This window comes from Podarcis cretensis (assembly GCF_951804945.1).
Source record: "Podarcis cretensis genome assembly, chromosome: 1".
In the NCBI taxonomy this organism is placed as follows: domain Eukaryota; kingdom Metazoa; phylum Chordata; class Lepidosauria; order Squamata; family Lacertidae; genus Podarcis; species Podarcis cretensis.
In genome coordinates this window covers 110,217,203-110,241,551 of record NC_137170.1, presented here as the reverse complement: position 1 = coordinate 110,241,551, position 24,349 = coordinate 110,217,203, and the positions used below count along the sequence as shown (strand labels likewise).

Sequence of the window (24,349 nt, the reverse complement as noted above, 5' to 3'; positions counted from 1 at the left end):
GACTGCATGTCAAACAGGAGCTTAAACAATTAAAAACTGCACTGGGCATCAAACTACAGTACCCACTAGGTTTTCAGATGGAAGTCTTCGCCAGGTCCTTCTGTATGTGCTCCATTACTGAGCTGCCAGTCAGATGAGACAGTACTGAGTTCAGGAGAACTCAGGATCATTTAGCAGAAAATGCCTTAAATGTTATGCAATCCTGGGCATGTTCCCTTGCTATCATAGAACTGCAGAGTTGGAAGGGAGGCTGAGGATCATCTGGACCAACCCCCTGCAAAGCAGGAATATGCATCTTTCCCATCCAGGGATCGAACCTGCAACCTTGGCGTTATCAGCACCACACTTTAACCAACTGAGCTATCCATATTCATATTCATATAAAACTTAATTGCAGGCCATGGAGATTCTCTGGGAGCTAGGAAAAAGTAGACCATGCTTCCTGTTACCCAGGTCACAATCTACACATCTGACAATAAAGGAATGTACAGAAAGGATGTTTGCAAACCTTCCATTTTAACTCTTTTGCTATAGATGAACATCTGGAGTGTTATTTGGGGAGAAATATAGAGCTTACATATCCCTTTTTTCACATCGCAGCTCCAGATTTACCATCTGGTAGAATTTAGGTCAAATCTGCTGCTATTTGATGAATGCGGGCTTAATCTTAGTAATGCTCCCTGTCGCTACACAAAGTTTCTCAGAATAGTGCACATTGGCATTGGTGCTTTTTAAAAAAACAAAAAACTGAACAATGACAATAGGGAATAGTCACCACTGAAAAGTTTAATTAAATGGAAAGGTTTATGACTTTTAGCCTCTAAGATATTCCTTAAATATTCCATATTTGTAATTGCAATTCATGGACAGAGAAGTTGCTACACATTTTCATTAACTGTTAAGACCTTTGCAGATGACACTGCAATCACATGCGTGGGCTGGGTTTGTGTACGCTACCCCTGCATGGACGGCCCATACAGCATGCAGACTTTCCAATCACATGGAATGGCCCCCTACATCGTAAGAGGAGCCCTGCTGGATCAGACCAAAAGCTCACACAGTCTAGAATCCTATCTCCACAGTGGTTAACCAGATGTCTGGGGAAGTCTACATGCAGGGCATGTCCCATACATGATCCTCAGCAACTGGTTTTCAGAAGCATGCTGCCTCGATACGAGAGGTAATAGCTATATTAAAGCCATTGACTGTTATTTGCGTATAATCTTCAGTTATTACAAAAGTGGCAAGACTGGGGTACAACACCTGATCCCCCCCATCTCTGACACCCTGCCAACCTACATTCGACAGGCCACACCTTTACGGTCAGAGTAAAGTTCATCTGTGATGTGTTTCAGTGGTACACTTACTGACACAGTTAGGTTTCCCCAAGGTATGTCTGACGAAGACATGTTTTTGGACTGCCAGTATTGCAAAGTATTATTGCTGGGGTTGTCTGGTTCCATACAGCTGCATCTGAAAGTGGGGGGAAAGGAAAAAAGCCTGATCATTTATAATCTTAAAACTGGTAAATTGCATCATCGGAATTCCCTAGGAAGTCTGGGACGAAAACATGCAAGATAAATGTGGAGGAAGCCCAGTCCTTCGGAATGCCTCTGTACCTCTCAGAGTTGAACACTGAATTACACCATGTACAGCTCTCCACATCACCATGATGCCTGAGCTGGTGGATCTCCTTTCCAGGAAATACCATGGATAGTACAAGGAGCCACCTCTCCGAGTTTTGACCTGGCAACCCTAGACTGATGCATGCTTTTAGATTGCAAAGTGTCCTGAGTCTGCACTACGTTAAGCTGATGGGCCTTCCCTGACTACTGCCACACTCTGAAGGAGGACGTACAAACTATGGGGTTTTGTCTCCCACAGCCTCTGAAAGTGAAGAAAGCCCTCTCAAATACAGTAAATCCAAAATGCACTTTTGGGGCATAGGCATCAAGACTTGCTCTCTAAAAGGTAAAGGAACCCCTGACCATTAGGTCCAGTCGTGACCGACTCTGGGGTTGCGGCGCTCATCTCGCTTTATTGGCCGAGGGAGCCGGCGTACAGCTTCCGGGTCATGTGGCCAGCATGACTAAGCCGCTTCTGGCGAACCAGAGCAGCGCACGGAAACGCTGTTTACCTTCCCACTGGAGCGGTACCTATTTATCTACTTGCACTTTGAGCTGCTTTTAAACTGTTAGGTTGGCAGGAGCAGGGACCGAGCAACGGGAGTTCACCCCGTCGCGGGGATTCAAACTGCTGACCTTCTGATCGGCAAGTCCTAGGCTCTGTGGTTTAACCCACAGCGCCACCCGCGTCCACTTGCTCTCTAGTCCAGTCTATTTTGTCTCTCTAGCCTCTTCTCTGACTGGCAGTAGCCCGCCAAGGTGTTAGCCAGAAAAGGCTCTTTCCCGGAATAATAATCTCTGATCCTTTTAACTGTAGATAAAAAGTGTGCATTATCAACATCTGAGGGACATGTGGCAAATGCTAGAAGGAAAGTATGGGGCTTAAAAGAAAAATGAATACCACAGAAATTGGATCCATAAATGGGAAATATGGAAATGGTACAAGCAAGGTGAGCCCAATAAAGAAATCTTTCACCAAAGACAGAAAAGCCAAATGTTCCACCTACAACAATACTGACAATTGCCGCCACTCAGCAGTATTCTAATTCCTCCACCAGAGGCAGCCATGCCATTCTATGTATAAGGAACATAGTATAGTAAATATTAAAAACTAAACTACCCTTCAAAAATACCCACTGAATATTGTAATATCTTTGGTGAGAGTTGACCATTTTTCTACAATTTGGGGTGGAGGGTGGCTTACCATTCCATAAAAGGTGGCTGAGGTTTTCTCTGCTTTTTGTTAAATCTTTTTTTTTAAAAAAAAAAAAAGTTTTGTTGCCACTTGATGTGGAGGTAGAATTGCCTGAGCAACCTAGTGGTTTTCAATTCTACTTTATTATTATTATTATTATTATTATTATTATTATTAATAATAATGTGATGTATGTTGCTTGGAGACCTTTGGGCAGCAAGTGATTAACATTTCAAATAAGAAGAACTGTAATAGTAATAATCAGTGCTTTTTTCCTTAAAAAATATGTTTGGGGTACTCTCATTTTCCTACTCATATTGAAATACTGCCCCTCAATGAGGCCAAACTTAGATTCACAAAATGTTTAGGGGTATGCGTACCCCTGCGTCCTCCACTCCCGAAAAAAAGGACTGGTAATAATAAAATTACTTTTATTATCATTATTATTTATTCTACTTGTTAATCACTTCTTACTCTAAGGTCTCCAAGCCACATGCAACACATTTATAACCATACACATAAATATACTCACCATTTAAAAAGATCATACAAAACATACAATGGGATGCCCCAGTGGGAACAATACAATAGCTTAATGTCATTCCCAGGGATGCACTTTGGGGAATAGAAAGATGGCTACCACCAATTCCCAATGGAATGATCAACTCTTCTCAAACATTTCTGTATATCTCCCACCCTTTTCTTGAGGAAGAATTGGTCCCATGGAGGAAGATATTCAGCTCAGCTTTATTTTTTTTAAAATCCCACTTCTTTAGGCCATGTTGCACAGCAATGCAATTATTTTATTATTTTCCTGCTCCACAGTGGCTTTGAAAGCTTTTGAACTGTTAGCTAAATGTAGGAATGGCAGAAAAGGCTCTGTGTGGGTGTCCAAATGTTCCAAACACCAATTTAAATTAAAGCCTAAAAAGTAACGGTGGGAGGTTTGTTATTTTTCAAGGATCTGAGGAGGGAGCCTATTATTTTGTACACTGGTCAAAAAAAGGAGCTGAAGTACCTCTTGGAGAGCTATAAGACATAAGAGCCATAGTATTACAAACCCATAGGCACACAAAGACACACATCCACACACAAGCTCAAGCTGTATGTGGAGATCTTGCAGGTTAAGTCTGAGGGTAGGATACATCTCATTTTTCTAATTAACCACTGTTGCATTTCTCATAACTGTTAATTGAGTGTTCTGTCTTACACACACACACACACACACGTGCACACAAACACACAAAGAATGTGGAATATGGCTTCTGCCCCTGCTCCTTCCAGATGGATGTGTTTGGCTGGCCACACTACCCAGGGGCTGTGTGTTTGGTATTCATACAACTGTAGGCATGCAGGGCTTCTCTACCTTTCCAGAACGCTGACTGGCAAGGGTTCCCATCAATGCTGAATCCTGACTGACAGAGGAGACACAGACAGCTAGTGTCTTCTTGCTAGCCCCTCGTACATCCAACGAATTCATGAAGGGGCTTGTGTGGACCCTACGCTTAGGGTATTTGCATATGACCACAATTGGTCTTTAGGCCAAACTAAGGAGGACTGTGATGTACTCTTAATAACGGAGCATCAAAGACATTGCTAGGCAACAGTACGACGGTGCACAGATTTCTGGGTAATTTCCATGTGGCATGTCAAAACCCAACTTGCCACAAGCTTACTTGGTGCGTATGTCCTGATCGGCCCCAGAAAGGCCCAGTACTGGGCTGACCTTGGACAACATCCAACCAGTGTGATATAAGGGTAATAGAAAATGTAGAGAGATGTTTGAACTTAGGTTGTACATGAATGTACAATGAATGCAAGGCTAAGAGGTCAATGCCAAGCTTGGAATTTTCAAGAAAGGCAGGTGAGAGCACCAGTGGACACTATCCACTAAACACAGCATACTTTCATTTCAATGGTCCTAGCTGCCACAAAAATCTGGTTGAAATATTGGATGAGCAACAGCAGCAGCATTGTTTGGCTGACTGAATCCACTGACGTCATTCAGGCTGAACACATGTCAGAATGACATGAACTTGGCACCTTAAATACCTCTGAGAGTGGGATGTTATGCTCCCAGTTCTTAAATACATGTCATGGACAGATTGTAATATGCATATCACTATGCCAGAAGTGCTTAAAATTATTCAGCATAATCTGTTAATAATTGAGAGGCTTCTGGTAAAGAATTCTTCTTTGTTGTTGTTAGAAAACATAGATTCACCATTCACAAAGTACAAAAAAGGTTAGGCAGAAGGGGGAAAGTGTTTGTTTGTTTTTAAAGTGGGCAGGCCATCAACTAATACCTGGACTTGAAATATTGAGCAAAGACCATTTACATTCACCACAAAAAAAGCTGGCAGCATTTAAAATGATTTCACAATCATGCTTTCCATGGAGTAAAGAGCCAGCACATTTAACTTTCATTTGCTGCTTTGGATCTCATCAGCATTTATACCTCAAATGACAGAAGATGCAGTTTCGGCAAGGAAATATATCCCGTGGTTCAAGGCCTATAAGGAAACTAAATATTTTAGCCTATGTTTCCAGCTATGCTATTAACCCTATTAATAGGGTTTCAGTGTCTCCTCCAAACTAATAGCCTGGACTGAACGTCACGTTAAACCATAGTTCCAATAAACCATAGTTAGAATAAGCTATGATTTGATGTGAACAAGCAGCATGCTGCTGCACACTGACAAAATTCTGGGTGTTTTGCTCCTCTCCCACTTCTGCTGTTGCCTCATTGCAGGCAACAAGCCATGGTCTGGTTTGTTGCGTCACCCAAACGCAGGCCCCTCAAAAGCCACAGAGGCCATGCAAGAACAAACCTTGTTTTCCACTTACGTTTTGTTAGGAGAGAAACAAACCATGAATCCAGGTTCAGATGACATGGCAAATAAGACCATGGTTTGTTTCCTGGGACTGCAGCAGGAAAGCACCTACCATTTCAGCAGCGTGGACCAGGACACTGCATGTTCTCATGAAACCAAAGTTGATTTCAACTATGGTTTAATGTGATGTGTGAACTATGTCACAGTAACAAATGAAGCAAAGAATTGGGGAGGCAAAAAGGGGGTTGCCACAAGAACCTATTTAACAAGGACAAGGACAAGACAGGAAGGAAAAAATTCATCAGACAGAGGTAGGCCAAAAGGCTTTTAAAAACAAAACAAAACAAAAAACAACTTAGTTGTCAAACAGAGTAAATGTTTGTGTAGGCTAGTTGCATCTAGCTGGCACTGCTATTGTGCCACTTAAAAACAATATTCACCATTGAAAGCACAGCACATGAAATGTGACACTAAACCCCAGTATGTTCTTCTACTCCTCCAAGAGCCTGCCTAGGTGCAAAGACTGAACTTTTCCATGTTGGCTCTTAAGAAATACATCATGTGTGGGGAGAAATAAGGGAGAGACATTCTTTGTGGTAGAACACCTATTGTGAAATGCCTTCCTGAGGGAGGTGTACCCGGAGTGTATTCTTTTTAGTACAAGATTTAAACATTTTTATTTGTCTAGCATTTTAGATATTTTCAAACCGATTGGTTTTAGTCTTCTTATTTTATTATGGGTTTCTCTAAGGCTAAATTTCTTTGCATACCACCCAGGAATTCATTTCTGAGTGAATGACACTTCATGCATTTCTTTAAAAGAGTATGGATTTCCATGGAGGCGCAGGTTGCAGCCACAGCAAAGGTGGCATTTTTCATCTCTGCCATATCAAGCAGTTGGTCCCTTATCTTTCTCGCCCTGATCTGGCCACAGTGAGCCATGCAATGGTCACCTCCAGGCTTGATTATTGTAATTCGCTCTATGTGGGGCTTCCCTTGAAGCTGACCCAGAAACTCCAGCGGGTGCAGAATGCCGTGGCGAGGCTCCTCACGGGGTCTCTGCCATGGGAGCATATTCACCCAGTGCTTTACCAGCTGCACTGGCTCCGGTGGAGTACAAGGTCAGGTTTAAGGTGCTGGTTTTGACCTTTAAAGCCCTATGCGGCCTAGGACCCTCGTACCTATGGGACCGCCTCTCCTGGTATGCCCTGCAGAGGACCTTAAGGTCCACAAATAACAACACTTTTGAGGTCCTGAGCCGCAAGAAGGTTAGATTGGTCTCAGCTAGGGCCAGGGCCTTTTCAGTACTGGCACCGACTTGGTGGAACGCTCTGTCACAAGAGACTAGGACCCTGTGAGATTTGATAGCTTTCCACAGGGCCTGCAAGACAGAGCTGTTCCGCCTGACCTTTGGTTTGGACTCAGTCTGACCCTTATGTTTCCCTCCCCTTATGGTTTTGATTTCTGGGCTACTATTAAAATGAGGCTGCATTTTAAATTGTATTTTAACCCGTATTTTAATAAACTGGTTTTTGTTTTTTGTTTTGTTTGTGTCCCCCCCCCCCAATTATATTTTATTGCAATTTTATTGGTATTAGCCATCCAGAGCCCGGCTCTGGCCGGGGAGGGTGGGTTATAAATAAATATTATTATTATTATTATTATTATTATTATTAAGCCAATATTTGACTGCCCCAACATAAATACTCCCAATACGGTCACAGATAAACTGGCAGATGTGCATATAAACAAACCAAACACGAGTTTCAGCTTGTCTCCCTTTACTTTCCCTGCCCACTCATTCCCTTGTCTCCAAAAATTAGCAAAGCACTCTGCATCCAGGTATCTGAAAACAAGAGGACACTTTGCTGCTTTCAGGTGGGACAGGTTGTTGGCTCTTCCCATCTGGAAGCCTAAGCAACCGAGGAGGGGCAAGACTGATGGGCCTGAACCAGCGTTTGATTTGCTGGTATCCTTGTCTGACACTTCTCTTTTGAAGGCCAGTTCACAGCATGGCTAAATAACATGCTGAGAGCCTTCACTTCACATCACATCTGCCTTCTTATTTATAGTTCACCATTAACCTTTTTTTATGATTCCAATGACAACCAGGCACACTAAGCAGAAATAAGCATTATTGTGGGCATATGTTTGTTCTTATTCCCCACACGTCCTTGGATAACTGGAGGGACGAAAAGTACAAATTCATTTTTTCCTAACGCAGAACAAGAGATCTTGGGAAACAGAACAGAAAAGAATCTTGCAATCCATTCGGATGTTTCCTCCCCTAATCAGAAGCCCAGAATGCCACCATTTCAAATTCTATTCAACTTTTGGGGCAAAGTTTCCAAAGAGGACATTAATTGGCTTTGCATATTAACCACAATTTATCTTCAGGTAATGTAATGATCTTCAGGTAATGTAATGATCGTGAGGGGCAGGTGGCGCTGTGGGTTAAAGCCTCAGCGCCTAGGACTTGCCGATCGAAAGGTCGGCGGTTCGAATCCCTGCGGCGGGGTGCGCTCCCGCTGCTCGGTCCCAGCGCCTGCCAACCTAGCAGTTCGAAAGCACCTCCGGGTGCAAGTAGATACCAGCGGGAAGGTAAACGGCGTTTCCGTGTGTGGCTCTGGCTTGCCAGAGCAGCGATGTCACGCTGGCCACGTGACCCGGAAGTGTCTCCGGACAGCGCTGGCCCCTGGCCTCTTAAGTGAGATGGGCGCACAACCCCAGAGTCTGTCAAGACTGGCCCGTACGGGCAGGGGTACCTTTACCTTTACCTAATGTATGGATCTAGTAATGTATGGAAGTGAGAGCTGGACCATAAAGAAGGCAGATCGCCGAAGAAGTGATGCTTTTGAATTATGGTGCTGGAGGAGACTCTTGAGAGTCCCATGGACTGCAAGAAGATCAAACCTATCCATTCTTAAGGAAATCAGCCCTGAGTGCTCACTGGAAGGACAGATCCTGAAGCTGAGGCTCCAATACTTTGGCCACCTCATGAGAAGAGAAGACTCCCTGGAAAAGACCCTGATGTTGGGAAAGATGGAGGGCACAAGGAGAAGGGGACAACAGAGGACGAGATGGTTGGACAGTGTTCTCGAAGCTACCAGCATGAGTTTGACCAAACTGCGGGAGGCAGTGGAAGACAAGAGTGCCTGGCGTGCTCTGGTCCATGGGGTCACAAAGAGTAGGACACGACTAAACAACAACAACAACAACAACAACAACAACAACAACAATGTAATGATCAAGCTCTTCTGTGTGGTCCACTTTGGGTAGATGCAGAGCACATAAAGGTCATAAAGGGCACACTAGGATGGAATCAGATGGCTAGCTACTGCTCCAAAACTTTCCCTACGGATAGCTGGCAGGATCCAGTCACACCATGAGGAGGGCATTACCTTACTTCACACTTTCCCAGATTTCCAAATCATCGTGAGATTGTGCAAAGGCACTGGTAGCTCCTTGCCTAGAGCCTCTGGGGTACTCGTGCCCTACTAAATAGCCTGCAAAAGGGGAGCAGGGACCAGAGAGATTTGCTCCATTTTGTGCACAAGCCCAACACAGGAAGAAGTTACATAATCTAAGGCAATTATAACTGCAAGTTGTCAGGTGGTGTTACAACATATGGGGAAAGTATCTGAAAGGCATTTGCCCCCTAGAGGGGCGTGATGAAGTTCTGACATTAATTAGCTAATATGACACTCCTGCTTTAGGAGAGCTCTGACCTAAAGGAATATCTGGAGGGGTTATGACAACGTGAAGGGGGCTCTTCAGATCACTGTTGCAGATTGTCTGTTTCATGTAAGTCAATGAGGAGAAAAGGCAATTTTATTTTTTATCAGGGTGACATTGAAGAACAGGGGTCATGCTTACATACAAAACTCAGAAGGAATCATATATATATATATATATATATATATATATATATATATATATACACACACACACACACACCCCTTCATGGATCACTGCCCCTTCATGGATCACTGCCTTGCCATGGCGAAGGGGCTTGAATAACTCAGAGAAGCTATGAACTATGCCGAGCAGGGCACCCAAGATGAACAGGTCATAGTGGAGAGTTTGGACCAAACGTGATCCACCTGGAGGAGGAACCGGCAAGCCACTCCAGTATCCCTGCCAAGAAAACTCCATGGACAAAGACAACAGGCATATAAAAGTTATGACGCTGGAAGATGAGCCCCTCAGGTCGGAAGGTGTCCACCATGCTACTGGGGAAGGGCAGAGGATAAGTACAAGTAGATCCAGAGCTGATGAAGTGGCTGGGCCAAAGCTGAAAGGACGCTCAGTTGCAGATATGCCTGGAAGCGAAAGGAAAGTCCAATGCTGTAAAGAAAAATATTGCATAGGAACCTAGAATGCAAGAACCATGAACCTGGGGTAAGTTGGATGTGGTCAAAAATGAGATGGCAAAAATAAATATTGACATCCTGGGCATCAGTGAACTAAAATGGACGGGAATGGGCAAATTCAGTTCGGATGACTATCATATCTACTACTGTGGGCAAGAAACCCGTAAAAGAAATGGAGTGGCCCTCATAGTCAACAAAAGAGTGGCGAAAGCTGTACTGGGATGCAATCTCAAAAATGATAGAATGATCTCGTTACGAATCCAAGGCAGACATTTTAACATCACAGTAATCCAAGTTTATTGGACTGGTCCCATCACCTCCTGGCAAATAGAAGGGAAAGAAATGGAGGTAGTGAGAGATTTTACTTTCTTGGGCTCCATGATCACTGCAGATGGTGACAGCAGCCACAAAATTAAAAGACGCCTGCTTCTTGGGAGAAAAAGCAATGACAAACCTAGACAGCATCTTAAAAAGTAGAGACATCACCTTGCCAACAAAGGTCTGTATAGTAAAAGCTATGGTTTTCCCAGTAGTGATGTATGGAAGTGAGAGCTGGACCATAAAGAAGGCTGATGGCTGAAGAATTGATGCTTTTGAATTATGGTGCTGGAAGAGACTCTTGAGAGTCCCATGGACTGCAAGAAGATCAAACCTATTCATTCTTAAGGAAATCAGCCCTGAGTGCTCACTAGAAGGACAGATCCTGAAGCTGAGGCTCCAATACTTTGGCCACCTCATGAGAAGAGAAGACTCCCTGGAAAAGACCTGATGTTGGGAAAAATGGAAGGCACAAGGAGAAGTGGACGACAGAGGATGAGATGGTTGGATAGTGTTCTCGAAGCTACCAGCATGAGTTTGACCAAATTGCGGGAGGCAGTGGAAGACAGAAGTGCCTGGCGTGCTCTGGTCCATGGGGTCACGAAGAGTCGGACACGACTAAACGACTAAACAACAACAACCACAAATATATATATATATATATATATATATATATATATATATATATATATATAAACACAGTGATCCCTAATGTAGAATTAGCTTCTAAAAGGGCCTCCCATTGCCATATACAGTGGTACCTCGGGTTACATACGCTTCAGGTTACAGACTCCGCTAACCCAGAAATAGTGCTTCAGGTTAAGAATTTTGCTTCAGGATGACAACAGAAATCAGGCTCCGGCGGCACGGCAGCAGCGGGTTAAGAACAGTTTCAGGTTAAGTACGGACCTCCGGAACGAATTAAGTACTTAACCTGAGGTACCACTGTATTCTAAAAGCCTGATGAACAAAGCAGCAACACAAAGTCTAGAAGCGAAAGTATAGGGGAATGATCAACAGAGATTATTGAAAACCTTAGGGCTTCATAGGACAATCAGCGTCATGGAATGGAATGGGGTGAGTACCAGTATGAGAATGCAAAAGAGAAAGAGAGAGCACAGAAGACAAGTCTTAGGGCCCTGATAATGGAGAGAATTGACTGAATTTCTCATTTGGGTATTTATATAAACTCTATGACTGGCTGAAAAGCTAATGAACCCAAAAGAAAAGAAGGCATGATAAATAAGAATAGCTACAAAGAAACTTAATTATAATATCTGGGAAACTGTGAGGTTAATTGTGCAATCCTACACACGTTGACTTCGAAGTACATCTCACTGTGTTCAGTGGTACTGTGACCCTAGTGTGTTTAGCCAAAATCAATTTAAGAAGTAGAAGTGTGTATATAGGGCTTCGTGTTTGTCATCCCCCCCCCCTTATTATAACTCTGGAAGTTTAACAGTCTTGTATAAAGATACAGTCACATTCAAGGAAAAAATTGCTAAGACTAATATAGCATCAACAATAAATTTAGCTCTCAGGTCATTGTGATCTCTCATCTAATAATCTAATCCATTTAAGAGGCTGCTCACTAAAGTTCAGACTAAAACTCCCATCAGCCCCAGCCAGAATGGCCAACGGTCAGGGATGATGGGAGTTTTAGTCCGCAACATTTGGAAGACATGTACCCCAATCTACATGTAGATGTTAAGACACTGCAACTTCTCAGTCTATGCTTTGTCTTCAATAATTTGCAGGTAGTTGTTCAGAACTTCTTATGCAGGCAGTTTGTTGGGCTTGTTATTCATCCAGGGAGCAGGTGGTGGCAGGACGGGGTAGTGGCCTTGTCTTTCTGTTGCTATTTCCGTATTTGACTCTCCCTAAGCCAAGAGTTCATGTGAGTTGAACACAGCCATATTAAAAACCATATCTGGAGGGGCTTTCTAGCCTGAAAATGCTTCTCTGGCTGCTGTCTCTATTGCTGAGGAGATGCATCATGTGCCTCAGGCAGACTGAATCTTGACATTGCCCATGAGAATACTTAGGTTTTCACATAACATAATGTACAAAAACTTATTTTTGATAGCTCAGCTCGCTTCATCCAGCAGCCGCCTCATGAACTGAACGGTAAAACACAACCCCTCTGAGCAGTCATGTCTTTTGTCAGTTTCACTTCTCAGGCGGCATTTTTTTTTTAATATAATAAAAGTTGCCTCATATGACAACTGCAATTATCCCTGGATATCTTTGGCACGTGAAACTGCTCCCATGTATCTCCTGTTATAGATCTCACTGTCGTACCTTGCTACTGCTCAGAAATGGGAGACAAGAAAGGATCTGGGAATTCAAAGCAATCTATCTTAGCAGTTTTACACACTGAAGCTAAAATGGTATCATAATGTCAATTACAACGCAGCTCAGGGCAAACAGATTTAGCACTATGGTTTAGCATTTTAGCACTATGGTCAGGGTGGTCCAATGCAAAAGTGAGCAAGGGTCCTGCACCTTTAATTTCAGCAGCCGTGGCTTGTGTTTGCTTTTTGACGCAAGTATTAAGAGATGCAGGATGCCCTGCCCCCTTTTGAATCTGGCCACCCTGGCAATGAATTGGATCCAGACTAAGTTAGTTGAACTTAGGTTATATGGAAATCAATGGAGAAATTGTTTGAGACTCCCAATGATTTCAGTGGCAATTAAAGCTTTTGATGAAGTTCCTCATAGTATGCTTGTGAAGAAGCTGCTAAAATGTGAGCTGGGTCAGGTAAGTGTAGGTGATTCTGTACCTGGCTGACTGACCAAATATAAACAGTGCTCACTAAATGTTCCTTGTCATTCTGGGAAAAAAAGGAATGAAGGGGGTGCCACAAGGTTCTGTCCTGGGCCAGTTGTTGTTCAACGCCTTTATAAATGACTTAGGTGAAAGAATTGAGGGGATGCTCATCAAATTTGCAGATGACACCAAACTCGGAGGGGTAGCCAATGCCACCAAAGACAAACTCAGGATTCAAAATGACCTTCCTAAGTCCCAGAGATTTTGAATTATGGTGCTGGAGGAGACTCTTGAGAGTCCCATGGACTGCAAGAACAACAAACCTCTCCATTCTTAAGGAAATCAGCCCTGAGTGCTCACTGGAAGGACAGATCCTGAAGCTGAGGCTCCAATACTTTGGCCACCTCATGAGAAGAGAAGACTCCCTGGAAAAGACCCTGATGTTGTGAAAGATGGAGGGCACAAGGAGAAGGGGACGACAGAGGACGAGATGGTTGGATAGTGTTCTCGAAGCTACCAGCATGAGTTTGACCAAACTGCGGGAGGCAGTGGAAGAAAGGAGTGCCTGGCGTGCTCTGGTCCATGGGGTCACGAAGAGTCGGACACGACTAAACGACTAAACAACAACAACAAGTCCCAGAGAAAGTGAGCTGGGACTGATGGGACTTTTAGTTCAAAAAAACCCCTGGAGGGCAGCAAATTGATGAAGGTTAGCTCACACTCTATCACCAATGGCCAATGTGGGCCTCACCTCTAGATAACAGTGTTTGAAAATGGGACTGGAATTTTGGCTTGCAAAGATAAATTTTAAAAAATTTTATGGGAGGAATTCCATGTTGAGTTTAAGTCAATCATTCTGTCAGGGCCAAGTGTTCTGGCTTCCCAGATGGAACTATACCCCCCTCCTCCACCACCTTCCATGCCATTCCAGAGGTTCTCCCAACACTTCCAGGCACATTTTGGGGTGGGGTATAACGGAGGGGGGAAGCCCCATCGTGCAAGAAGAAGCATATGGCTTCTGGTGATAGGGCTCATTCATTGAATCCCACCCTATTACTGCCTGGAGGCAGGGAGTAACAAATATTCTAACTGCTCAGATTATTTATTCAAACCCAACATGTGTGAGCCATTGCCATGGTGCTCATGCTGTTGAAATGAAGCTTTCTTTTGGAAAACGTGGGGTTCTTCCTGTCAGAACTTCACAGAAGGATGCAAGCCCTAGTAAAATTATGTAAACATGAATGTCCTCTTTCTATTGGGAATCCCCTTGGCTTCCTCACAATGGGAACAATGCCCCGCAACAAAGGAAATCCCTTCAGGACAACGGATGAAATCATACTTACGAGTAATGTGTCAGTTGTTCCAAACTGTTATGCATGTTGATTGGATATGTCTCGCTGAGATGAAAGAGCTTCTCTAAGGCCTCGTAAATGAAAATGATGCAGATAAGGGACGCAAAAGCTTCTTCCGTAAACCGAGTGATGTAGCACACAAGCGAACTGGCATCGGTCGCAACAAGGATGATACACAGAATTGCAGTCCACAAGCCAATGCTTGCTCTCAGAGAAAGGTACGACAGCCCATATTCCCTGGAAGCACATGGAGAAAGGATTGCAAATGCACAGACCCAGACCTATTAAGTTTGTTGCTGTCTCGGGGAAAACATATTACCGTAATCCCCAAAATGCCTTTGCTGGAAAGCACAGCAAAGACAATAGCTGTTTACGATCATTTATCAACGTGATAAGTTAAAGCATATTTCATTAGTAAGGCAGAGAAAAGCCTCGTGAGAGGTTCTGCTGTTTAGGAAATGCAAGTTTCTACTTTACGCCTGCTCTGCTGCTCATTATCCCTTTTTAAAAACTACTCAAACTTGCCTTAAAGTTCAGTTGACCTGTAACTGCTTGCAGAGAAATTTTTGTATAAAAAATTAATAAATAACAACCATCATCATCACCCTAACTCTTTAAGAGTTAGAGTTGTCCTTCAGCTTCAGTAACTCCTCACAAGGCAAACACAACAGAGTATGGAAACAGGGAGACTCTCAAAAGAAGAAAAACGGATCACTTACTTGCAAAATTTGAACAGTATCTTTTCAAACACCAAAACTGGACCGGTGCTCCCTAGTATGGTCAGAGGCTGTCCACCAAAGAGCGAATAGGCTATGCCGGTCATCGATGCACCAAACAAAGATTCTATTGCACTCTGCAGGTGGGAGGGAAGGGAGAAATGGAAAAGTTAGACCTATTATTTCAGCATCAAGGCGATGGATTGCAATAGTTTTTATCAGATAGAACGTTCCAAGCACGCGCACACACACAAAATTCAGTCATGGGATGCTTTAAAAGTGCCAATCGTAAATAATAGGGAAGATTCAGATCAAAATATGACACATACTATGCGGCCATCCGTTGCTTCTCCCAGCAAACCACCAAATGTGATAACAGGAGACATACAAGCACAGTAGAGAAAGAGAAACGAAGCTAAGCACTGCAGGCTGAACGCGTCAGTGAAGTCGCTCAGAAAGAATGGCGCTTTCCTCTTGACATCTAAAACCAAGCCCCCAAAAATCCTACAGAAAATGGGGGAAGAAGAAGAAGAAGAAAAAGAAAAAGAGTCAGGCTTTAAACCCAAACTTCCTCATGAATTTTTGAACTGAAAAACACCCATCACTGTTATCGAATCTAATGTGAAAATATGTTCTTTGCATTCACCTTTAAAAGTCAAATACGAAGCAGACGAGACCTCTCTAAAGTATCTTAATGCCCTGAAACATTATACAGGAGAGCCAGTGTGGTATAGTGGTTAGAGCGTTTGACTAGCATGCAGGAGACCAGGGTTCAAATCCCCACTTGGTCTTGAAGGTCACTGAGTGACCTGAGGCCAGTCACTCACTCTCAATCTAACCTACCTCCCTGGGTTGTTGTCTGGAGAACTATGTATTGCTCCCTGAAGAAAAAGGTGGGTATAAATGCAATAAATAAGTAAAAATACATGCAAAGTGTTTAACTGAGGTGGGAAACTGACTGCACTTTAAGTAGTTCTACAGGGATTCCTTTAATTGTGGAAAAATACAGTCTTTTATTAAAGGCCTCAAGGTGTAGTCTTACCACTTTGGGGTAAGAGGCTTGGTGAATTTTCTTCACAGATGTTCTGATCAAGCAGGAGAAGCTCAACTGCTAGGAAGCAAAGAGACCTTGGATTTTTTAAATAAAAAAATATTAAAAATATTTATAACCCACTTATTAGTTAAGAAAATATGGCATAAACACTATAAAACTTTAAAATAAACTTCAAAACTTTTTTTTAAAAAAGATTAAGCCAACCATGTCTTATTAAAAAACAAAAAACCCCACAAATATATTACAATATTTGGTTTGTTGTTGTTGTTTTTTAAAAAATTGAATTATTACTAACCTTCCAGTACGTTGCAGTTCTGGTCCTGAGTGACCTCCAACTGGTGCAATGTCTCCATGAGCAGCATTTCCATTTGGCACACCTGGAATCTTACGCTTCTCCTACATGAGAGAAAGAGAGGTGATTTGTGTTTATGTGTGTATGTATGTTTTTACATTTTTCAAATCATGGATTGGGAAAGGAAACTACTTAAGGTCAACTAGCACACTGTGACACTCCTGGTATTCCCTTTGAATTATTCCCTCCACAAGTGATGGAAATCACAGAGCGGTGCTAATCTGTAAGGACTGTTAGCACCTGGGTATGCCGGCAGCAATCTGACAGACGCAACTTGAACCCGCTAATCAATTAAGAACATTCCTCCTGGCTTCAGCATGAGCCCTGCCACATGGAAATCACCAGTTAGTGTTGGCGCCTACTCCTTAGAAATACTGGCAGGAGGATTCTAGATGGCAATCTTCCCTCCCATGAGTTCTGAAACCATATCACCTACTCTGCTCAGGAGAGAACCACAGTTTGGGGAGTTGGTAAAGCACAATGAGGCCCAAGTATGGGATAGTATGAGCATGATAGAGAATATTCCTTAACTACTCGCCTACTAAGGGCCCAATGACATGTTACTACCATAGATGCAATTGCTGTCACCACCCCACATTTTCTCCCAAGTCTGTCCCCGAAGCATTTGGTTAAAGAAGATGCCTGAGGTGTTATCATTATGCTCAATGTTTCGTTCGCACCACACAAGACGGGGCTCTGTAAATAAGGGGTGGAAGCATATGTGCTAAGTGTGCTGGGGTGGGCGTGGATTCAAAACATTTGCCTCTGTATGGTCAAAAGGGTAACACCAGTAAAAATAAATATAATGGATGCCCTGCTCTATAAAAGCAGAAATAGTTAGTAAAACACAGGTGGGTAACCTCAAGTCTGAACACTGAATGGAGCTCCAAGGTCTCTCTTATCAGACCTCAGGACTCTCCCCAGATACTACCTTTCACCAGGCCTACTCTGTGCCCACCTCAAGTGTTCTTTACTGCTTCAAATGTGTCCTTGAACTCATTTGCCTGAACAGGAGGGATAGAGAAAGTGTGTGTGTGTGTGTGTGTGTGTGTGTGTGTGTGTGTGTTTGTGTGTGTGTGTGTGCCGAGAGAGAAGCCTGTGAGTTGTGCATGGGTGGAATGAATCCTACTGCACAGAGTTAAGTCACAACCATTGTTCCACTCATTTTTTTTGCCAATAGGCATTACCCTACATTGGTGCATGGCCCCTGGAAGTCTATCCATGACAGAATGTGGCCCCTGAGCTAACAATGTGCTCCGTTGATTTTATATCAGCTATATAATCCAAAATCCTAATCACCTGTTTGCACAGGATAGGGATTTTGCTTTGAATATCTCGAGGAATATTTCAAGAACGTTAAGATAGTGGCGGTGTGTGCAGAAGCGACAATGGAGATATACTGTTCTCTGTTCTTGTTTCAAAAATGGAATGGTTTTATTGCTTTAGTCCCTGAAATATACTCGGCGTTAAGAGTGGATTTCATGCTCTTTATTAAGCTCATAGTAGTGAGGAGAAATGAATGTTCCCCAAAATATCTGCTTTGTATACATTATTTACACAATGGGCTGCACATGATTGGCTAATTCCGGGATTCTCCTGTAGGCCAATCAGGTTGTGGATTCACTTCCACCTGGAGCTGGATTGGGTGGCTCCTGCGGACCAATCATACTGCTGCATTGTTCTAGGACCAATCAGACTGTTGCATTTTGGATCCTATTCAACTCAGTACATAACAGTCCCTTCACATTAAAACAACAACAGCAACAAAAACATGAAATGTACACAAACCTGAGAGGGAACATTTTTGGGGGGCTCTATACGAATCGTTGGGTCCCATTCTCCAGGAGGGAGAACTGTCACCTGGTCGAGAAACTCATCAATCCCAGCAACCAAATCATTTCGATCTTTAGCTTTGTAGGCAACATCATGAAACACCTGTCAGAGACACAAGAAAATACGTGAGACTTTTCTTATAAGGAGGGCATATAAAATCCCACATATTCACACAGCTGCTTACATAAAGCATGCAACTTACTTCCCTGAAAGTCTTCTATGTACAAAAAAATACACTTTAGCATACAGAACTCTTTGCTTATTGTTGAAGTTTGATTTAAGCAGAATGTGAAAGCTACTACCTACAATTCAAGCGAAGTGTTTTAGGTATATTTGGGAGACAAAAAACATCTCAACACAGGTTTACTTTTAGGTTTAAACAGGTTGTTTCTAAGTAAGCTTTAACTGCGGTTAATAGATAAATACCTCATCTGTCATTAAGGTTCCAATTGACCTGCCAATCTCATGGAACTGTTGGCCTTTTCCTAGAGGTCCCAGAAGAATAAATAAAAATCTACAAACAAATGGAAAGCAAAAATATTCAAAGGACATCCAGTTATGTAGCTCTAACACGGTTAAACTAAAAGTAAGCAAAAAGAAACAACCCCTACAGTGTTTCTAGCTAGACTGAATGGATTGTGGCGTTTTTAAAAAACAGTGACCTGAAACGGAAGGATTTCTTTTAAAAATGGATGCACAAAACAAAAGCTTGACCCAAGTGTGTTTTTAGTGAGATAATTAGGCCTGTTCTGAAGTCAAAGGCAGCTCCTATGGGCAGCAAGTCTGGGAGAAGGCCTTAGGCTCATGTATTTCCTACCACAGGGGTTAGGGGATATTTTCCAGGCGAAGGAATGCATTCCCTCATGGGCAGCCTTCCAGACATCACATGTCAATGGTGGATGGAGTTGGAGGCAAAAAAAGAGGGAAGGAAACAACAAATGGGGCTCCTAACTTTCTGCTTCAGGCTACATTTCAGCCATGTGTAAGTTAGGTTTCTAGACGGCTGTCCTCTGTCAAGCCCCTCTCTCCATCCAGGCAGGAAGAAGAGTTTGGATTTGATATCCCGCTTTTACACCACCCGAAGGCGTCTCAAAGCAGCTAACATTCTCCTTTCCCTTCCTCCCCCACAACAAACACTCTGTGAGGTGAGTGGGGCTGAGAGACTTCAGAGAAGTGTGACTAGCCCAAGGTCACCCAGCAGCTGCATGTGGAGGAGCAGGGAAGCGAACCCGGTTCCCCAGATTACGAGTCTACCGCTCTTAACCAACTACACAGAGTTTGGCACTTTGTTACTGCACACATATGGAAATGTGTGACATATAAAATGATTCAAAGAGGCTTCCATGCAGCATTCGCAATCCTATCTAGGTCCTGGTCCTTTGTTTGTGAACTGGGAAATGTGCCTTTCTTTCTCGGCTCTGGTTATAAAATCACCTTGTTGGGATTGGAACTTCTGCTAGTCCCGAAAGCAGCATGGCAGGAGACAACCTAACAAAAGCCACTACAGCACGGTCCAGGAATTCCAGCTCGCCAACCAGAATGTTTGATGCTTCTGCTCCAGGAGGGATCTTTTTCATGAAATGCAGGTCAACCTGATCATGTGTAGAAAAAGGAAGACATCACACAGAGGGGAGCGGAAACTTGTTGGAAATAACAAGAGACCACAGATAAATGCAAAAACTTGCTTTCTTTCACTTCACTGACACAGTAAGTTTATGACATCGTTGATCACCAACTACGGAACAACTTAGCAATTGTTGATTAGCATTTGTTTATTTATTAGCAATCTCAAATATGTTAACTGCCATGATCAATCAGTGAAAACTTTGCAGATTCAAAGAGCATTATCAGTTAATCAAGGAAGTCTTTAGCCCTATGAAACAGACGCCTTTTTGTATTCCGAGCAGAATTTTTGCTTAATCCAGGGGCAACCCTCCAGCTATTGTGGAACTTCAACTTCCATTGGCACCATCTAACGTGGCATGACATGGCAAGGGATGCTGCAAATTGTAGTTCAACATCTGGAGGGACGCAAGGCCTCCACCCCTTCTTTACAAAGTTGGTGGTTATTTCTTGTTGCTAAAGCACAGCAAATGCTGGACTTTACTTTCAAATATTAAGTTACCTCATCAAGAAACCTGCTGTCATCATTCCAAAGCCCCAGCAATCACCTAACTACATTTAATGTTAACAAACTCAATACTTGGTTAATCAGCTAAATTTTTTTTCATGTCAAACTCATGTCTTAGCATTTGCCTAATGATGCAACAGGAAGTTGGTTAGTAGTCCTTTTGTACTGAAGATATGCAGTGTGTCTTAATGTATTCTGTCCTGGCACAAAGAGCAATGTTATCAGGGAAGTCTTGGGCGTAGTTCAGCACAGAGTTAGGCATGTTAAAATTATTGATTCAATATGCTTAATTCTATGCTGGATTGTGGTCATTGGCTGCAAGTCCCACGGAAATTTATGAGAATAATTTACAAGTAAATGGGCTTGGGATTTGAGCTGATTCAATACATGCCAAAGCTACAATGCAATGCACTATCAACTGTTAAATGCGCTGTAAAACATCCTGCAAAATGGGACAAGCCTTGGTTTTCCAGGGGCATATTTCAGGAGTGGGGAACCTGCAATCCAACAGCACTTAGAAGCTCACAAGTAGCACAGGGGCCCATTCCAGGGCCTTTTTAGTGGTGGCTCCATGTCCACAGAATGTCCTCCCCACAGAGATGTGCCTAGCCACATCATTGTTTTCTTAGGAAACTGGTGTAGATGCAGGTTTCTGGATGAAGGGAACTGAATCGTTTGATGCTGCAGTTACTTCTTATGAGTTGTAAGCCAATATTTATTTTTAATCTTTTGTGTTGTTTTATGTCCCTGTGAAGATGGCACTACCGAATCGGTGGCACATGCCCTTCTGGCTTGCACTCTTTATAAAGACTTGAGGAATGAGATTATCTCCCCTCTTTTATTATCCATTCCGGGTCACCCAACCACTGCCACAGTATCCTTTCTCTTGGCAGCTCAAGATGAGCAGGTGAGAGCAAAGGTTGCAAGGTTTTTAGCTGGGGCAATCAGAATAAGATCCACTCTATGACTATTGATTCAAAACCTTAAAATGCATTTTATATAATTGACTTTTTATTTCTATTCTTTGTACAGTGGTACCTCGGGTTACATACGCTTCAGGTTACAGACTCCACTAACCCAGAAATAGTGCTTCAGGTTAAGAACTTTGCTTCAGGATAAGAACAGAAATTGTGCTCTGGCGGCATGGCAGCAGCGGGAGGCCCCATTAGCTAAAGAGGTACTTCAGGTTAAGAACAGTTTCAGGTTAAGAACGGACCTCCAGAACGAATTAAGTACTTAACCCGAGGTACCACTGTATATTGTATTGTTGTTTTACTGCTATGGCCGATGGCTGACGCAAATAAAGATTCATTCATTCATTTGTATTGTGTGGCTACAATCTTGTTCTATGTTACAAGCCACTCTGAGGTCTTTAGGCAAAGAGGGGTGTACATGTTTTTTTAAAAACTCCCTGTGCACTAGCTAGGGCTGATGGGAACTAAGGTATAGCTACATCTGGAATGCCACAGGTTCTCCACCCCAGGTATATTGGTGGGAGTTTTTGCTCAGATTACATTCACCAAAAGAAAACTGTTGTCTTTGGCTTGAATGGTTTTTCTGAAGGTTTCCCCACCAAAAGGCAGAGGAAGCTGCAGGGGAATGTGAGAAAATATGCAGGGAGGGAAGAGGCATGGCTAATGTTCCTGGATCTTCTTCCTCCTAACATCTTCCACAAACAAGCCAGTATGAATTTAATAGAAATAATCAATGGGCAATGGAAATCAGCCAGTGGCATTTCCCTTCCCTGAATGTTTGACTGTCATCTATAATTTCCCTTGTCTGTCAGCCTTCGGATTTCTTAACGAGCGCCACCAGCATAGTGGATTATATTGGCCACAAGTCTTTGCAATGTTGGGAAGCTGCCAACTGGCAGTCTTTGGTTATCTCTCACCACAAAACATGCTTAGAATCGAGTCTGAAGGAGGATTTTCCACCTATGCAACCTAAGAAGGTAAACTGTAAACAGAGCTCCCTAATTAGCGCCTTCTGAAGGGTAATCAGACTGAGAAATGGAAGAGCTTAGGAGAACCTCTTGATCCCTGAACAGTAACTAGGGAAGTGGTTCTGTAACTATGCAGGGATTGGCAGTGGTGCATTAGCATTTTTATTTTTATTTTACAAAATAGGGAGGGAGTGGGGAGGAGAGCAGTCGTACTACGCAGCAATTCACTATTATCAGCATTCAAATCCCTGGCACTCCAAAGGTCCAAAATGGTATCTAATCTTTCTATTGAGAAAAAAGGTGAGCGAAGGAAAGAACCCCCATTGATAGGAACTTCTGTGCTGATACTCTGGCAAATACAAATGTAAGGATGATAGGTACCATATTATAGCAATGGCTCTATTATGCCCTAAATTCCTCCTCCGTGTAGCCATACCAACAGCAAAATATAGGTAGTTATGCATAATAGTTGGCAGTTAGGTAAAGGGACCCCTGACCGTCAGGTCCAGTCATGGATGACTCTGGGATTGCGGTGCTCATCTTGCTTTACTGGCCAAGGAAGCCGGCATACAGCTTCCTGGGTCATGTGGCCAGCAAACCAGAGCAGCGCATGGAAACGCCGTTTACCTTCCCGCTGGAGTGGTACCTATTTATCTACTTGCACTTTGACGTGCTTTCGAACTGCTAGGTTGGCAGGAGCACAGACCGAGCAATGGGAGCTCACCCGGGGATTCGAACCGCCAACCTTCTGATCAGCAAGCCCTGGGCTCTGTGGTTTAGACCACAGCGCCACCTGAATAGTTATGCCTTAATAGCATATGGTATATGTTCTGGCCATGGTATAGCCCTGTTAACTAGTAATTAAAAATATCAATACTTTCTGGGCAAAGTGGGGGTTTTGTTTGGTTTTTTAAATTTTATTTACACTTTTCAGATACATACAATCATTTTCACATTTTAAAATTTTACTTCCTTTCCCCTCTTTCTGTGGTTCCTTAAATTTCTTTTTAATATCTTCTGCATATCCAAATTTACTTAACTTATTTATCATTCATATATATATATATATATACACACACTCTCTCTCTTATGTAGCTGCAGGCTATTACAATAATCCTGCCAGTGTTTTTATCTGTTTACAATTTATCTGTAAATATTCAATAAACTATTCCCATTCTTTTATAAAAAGTTTGTTATCTTGATTTCTTATTCTTCTGGTAAGTTCCGCCATTTCTGGCCAAAGTGTTATGATTTGCAAATTACAATTTTGCATTTGCCTATATTCTAGAATACCTACCTTTCCTTCTCACTCTGATTACAAAAGAACTGAAATCAAATTTGACTTTTCAGCCAGAATAAATTGGTTTAATAAAAGCTAAAAGTGTAGGCAAACTGTGCATCGATTCTCTATTGCCATTAAAATTCCTGGTTGCTAGAAGGATTAGTTCCTAGTTAGCAAAACTGGTCAAATTATGTAAAGGCTTTAAATATTTTTTTCCCTCTTGGTTTCTTTCATTGATTTCACAGTGGCAACTGTCTGGCGTTTGTAAGCATATTCTATTTGCATTCTCCCTATAGTACCTTTCTAAATGTTATGAAGAGGAAAATACAGTGATTCACAAAACAACATGTTCAAATTGATATCACAGCTTCATATTTTGAGAATTTCAAATTGCAATACTTTTCCCCATTTGCTTTCCCATTACCAATCTAAACACAAAAACAGTGACCAAATCCAATATAAACTGTTAAAGTGACCATTTTAATGTCTATCTCACTGCCATCTGTCAGCGCCAGTGTGCAGTGTCTTCAATACTGTTTACAAAGTTGCTTTCTTGCAAGTGGCTCTGGCAC

General features: G+C 42.6%; 1 protein-coding gene across 8 annotated transcripts in view; it reads right to left on the bottom strand.

The window, feature by feature from the left end:
* SLC4A10 (solute carrier family 4 member 10) overlaps positions 1–24,349 on the bottom strand; it is a 173,680-nt gene that overhangs the window by 29,217 nt on the left and 120,114 nt on the right. For all 8 annotated transcript variants that reach the window (XM_079976521.1, XM_079976525.1, XM_079976522.1 and 5 more), the window contains 8 exons: positions 19,857–20,014; positions 18,849–18,936; positions 18,378–18,524; positions 16,533–16,633; positions 15,513–15,687; positions 15,187–15,320; positions 14,459–14,704; positions 1,368–1,473 (listed from right to left, as the gene is read on the bottom strand). In XM_079976521.1, the coding sequence (XP_079832647.1) occupies positions 1,368–1,473; positions 14,459–14,704; positions 15,187–15,320; positions 15,513–15,687; positions 16,533–16,633; positions 18,378–18,524; positions 18,849–18,936; positions 19,857–20,014 (1,155 nt within the window). The remainder of the gene's footprint in view (positions 1–1,367; positions 1,474–14,458; positions 14,705–15,186; positions 15,321–15,512; positions 15,688–16,532; positions 16,634–18,377; positions 18,525–18,848; positions 18,937–19,856; positions 20,015–24,349) is intronic.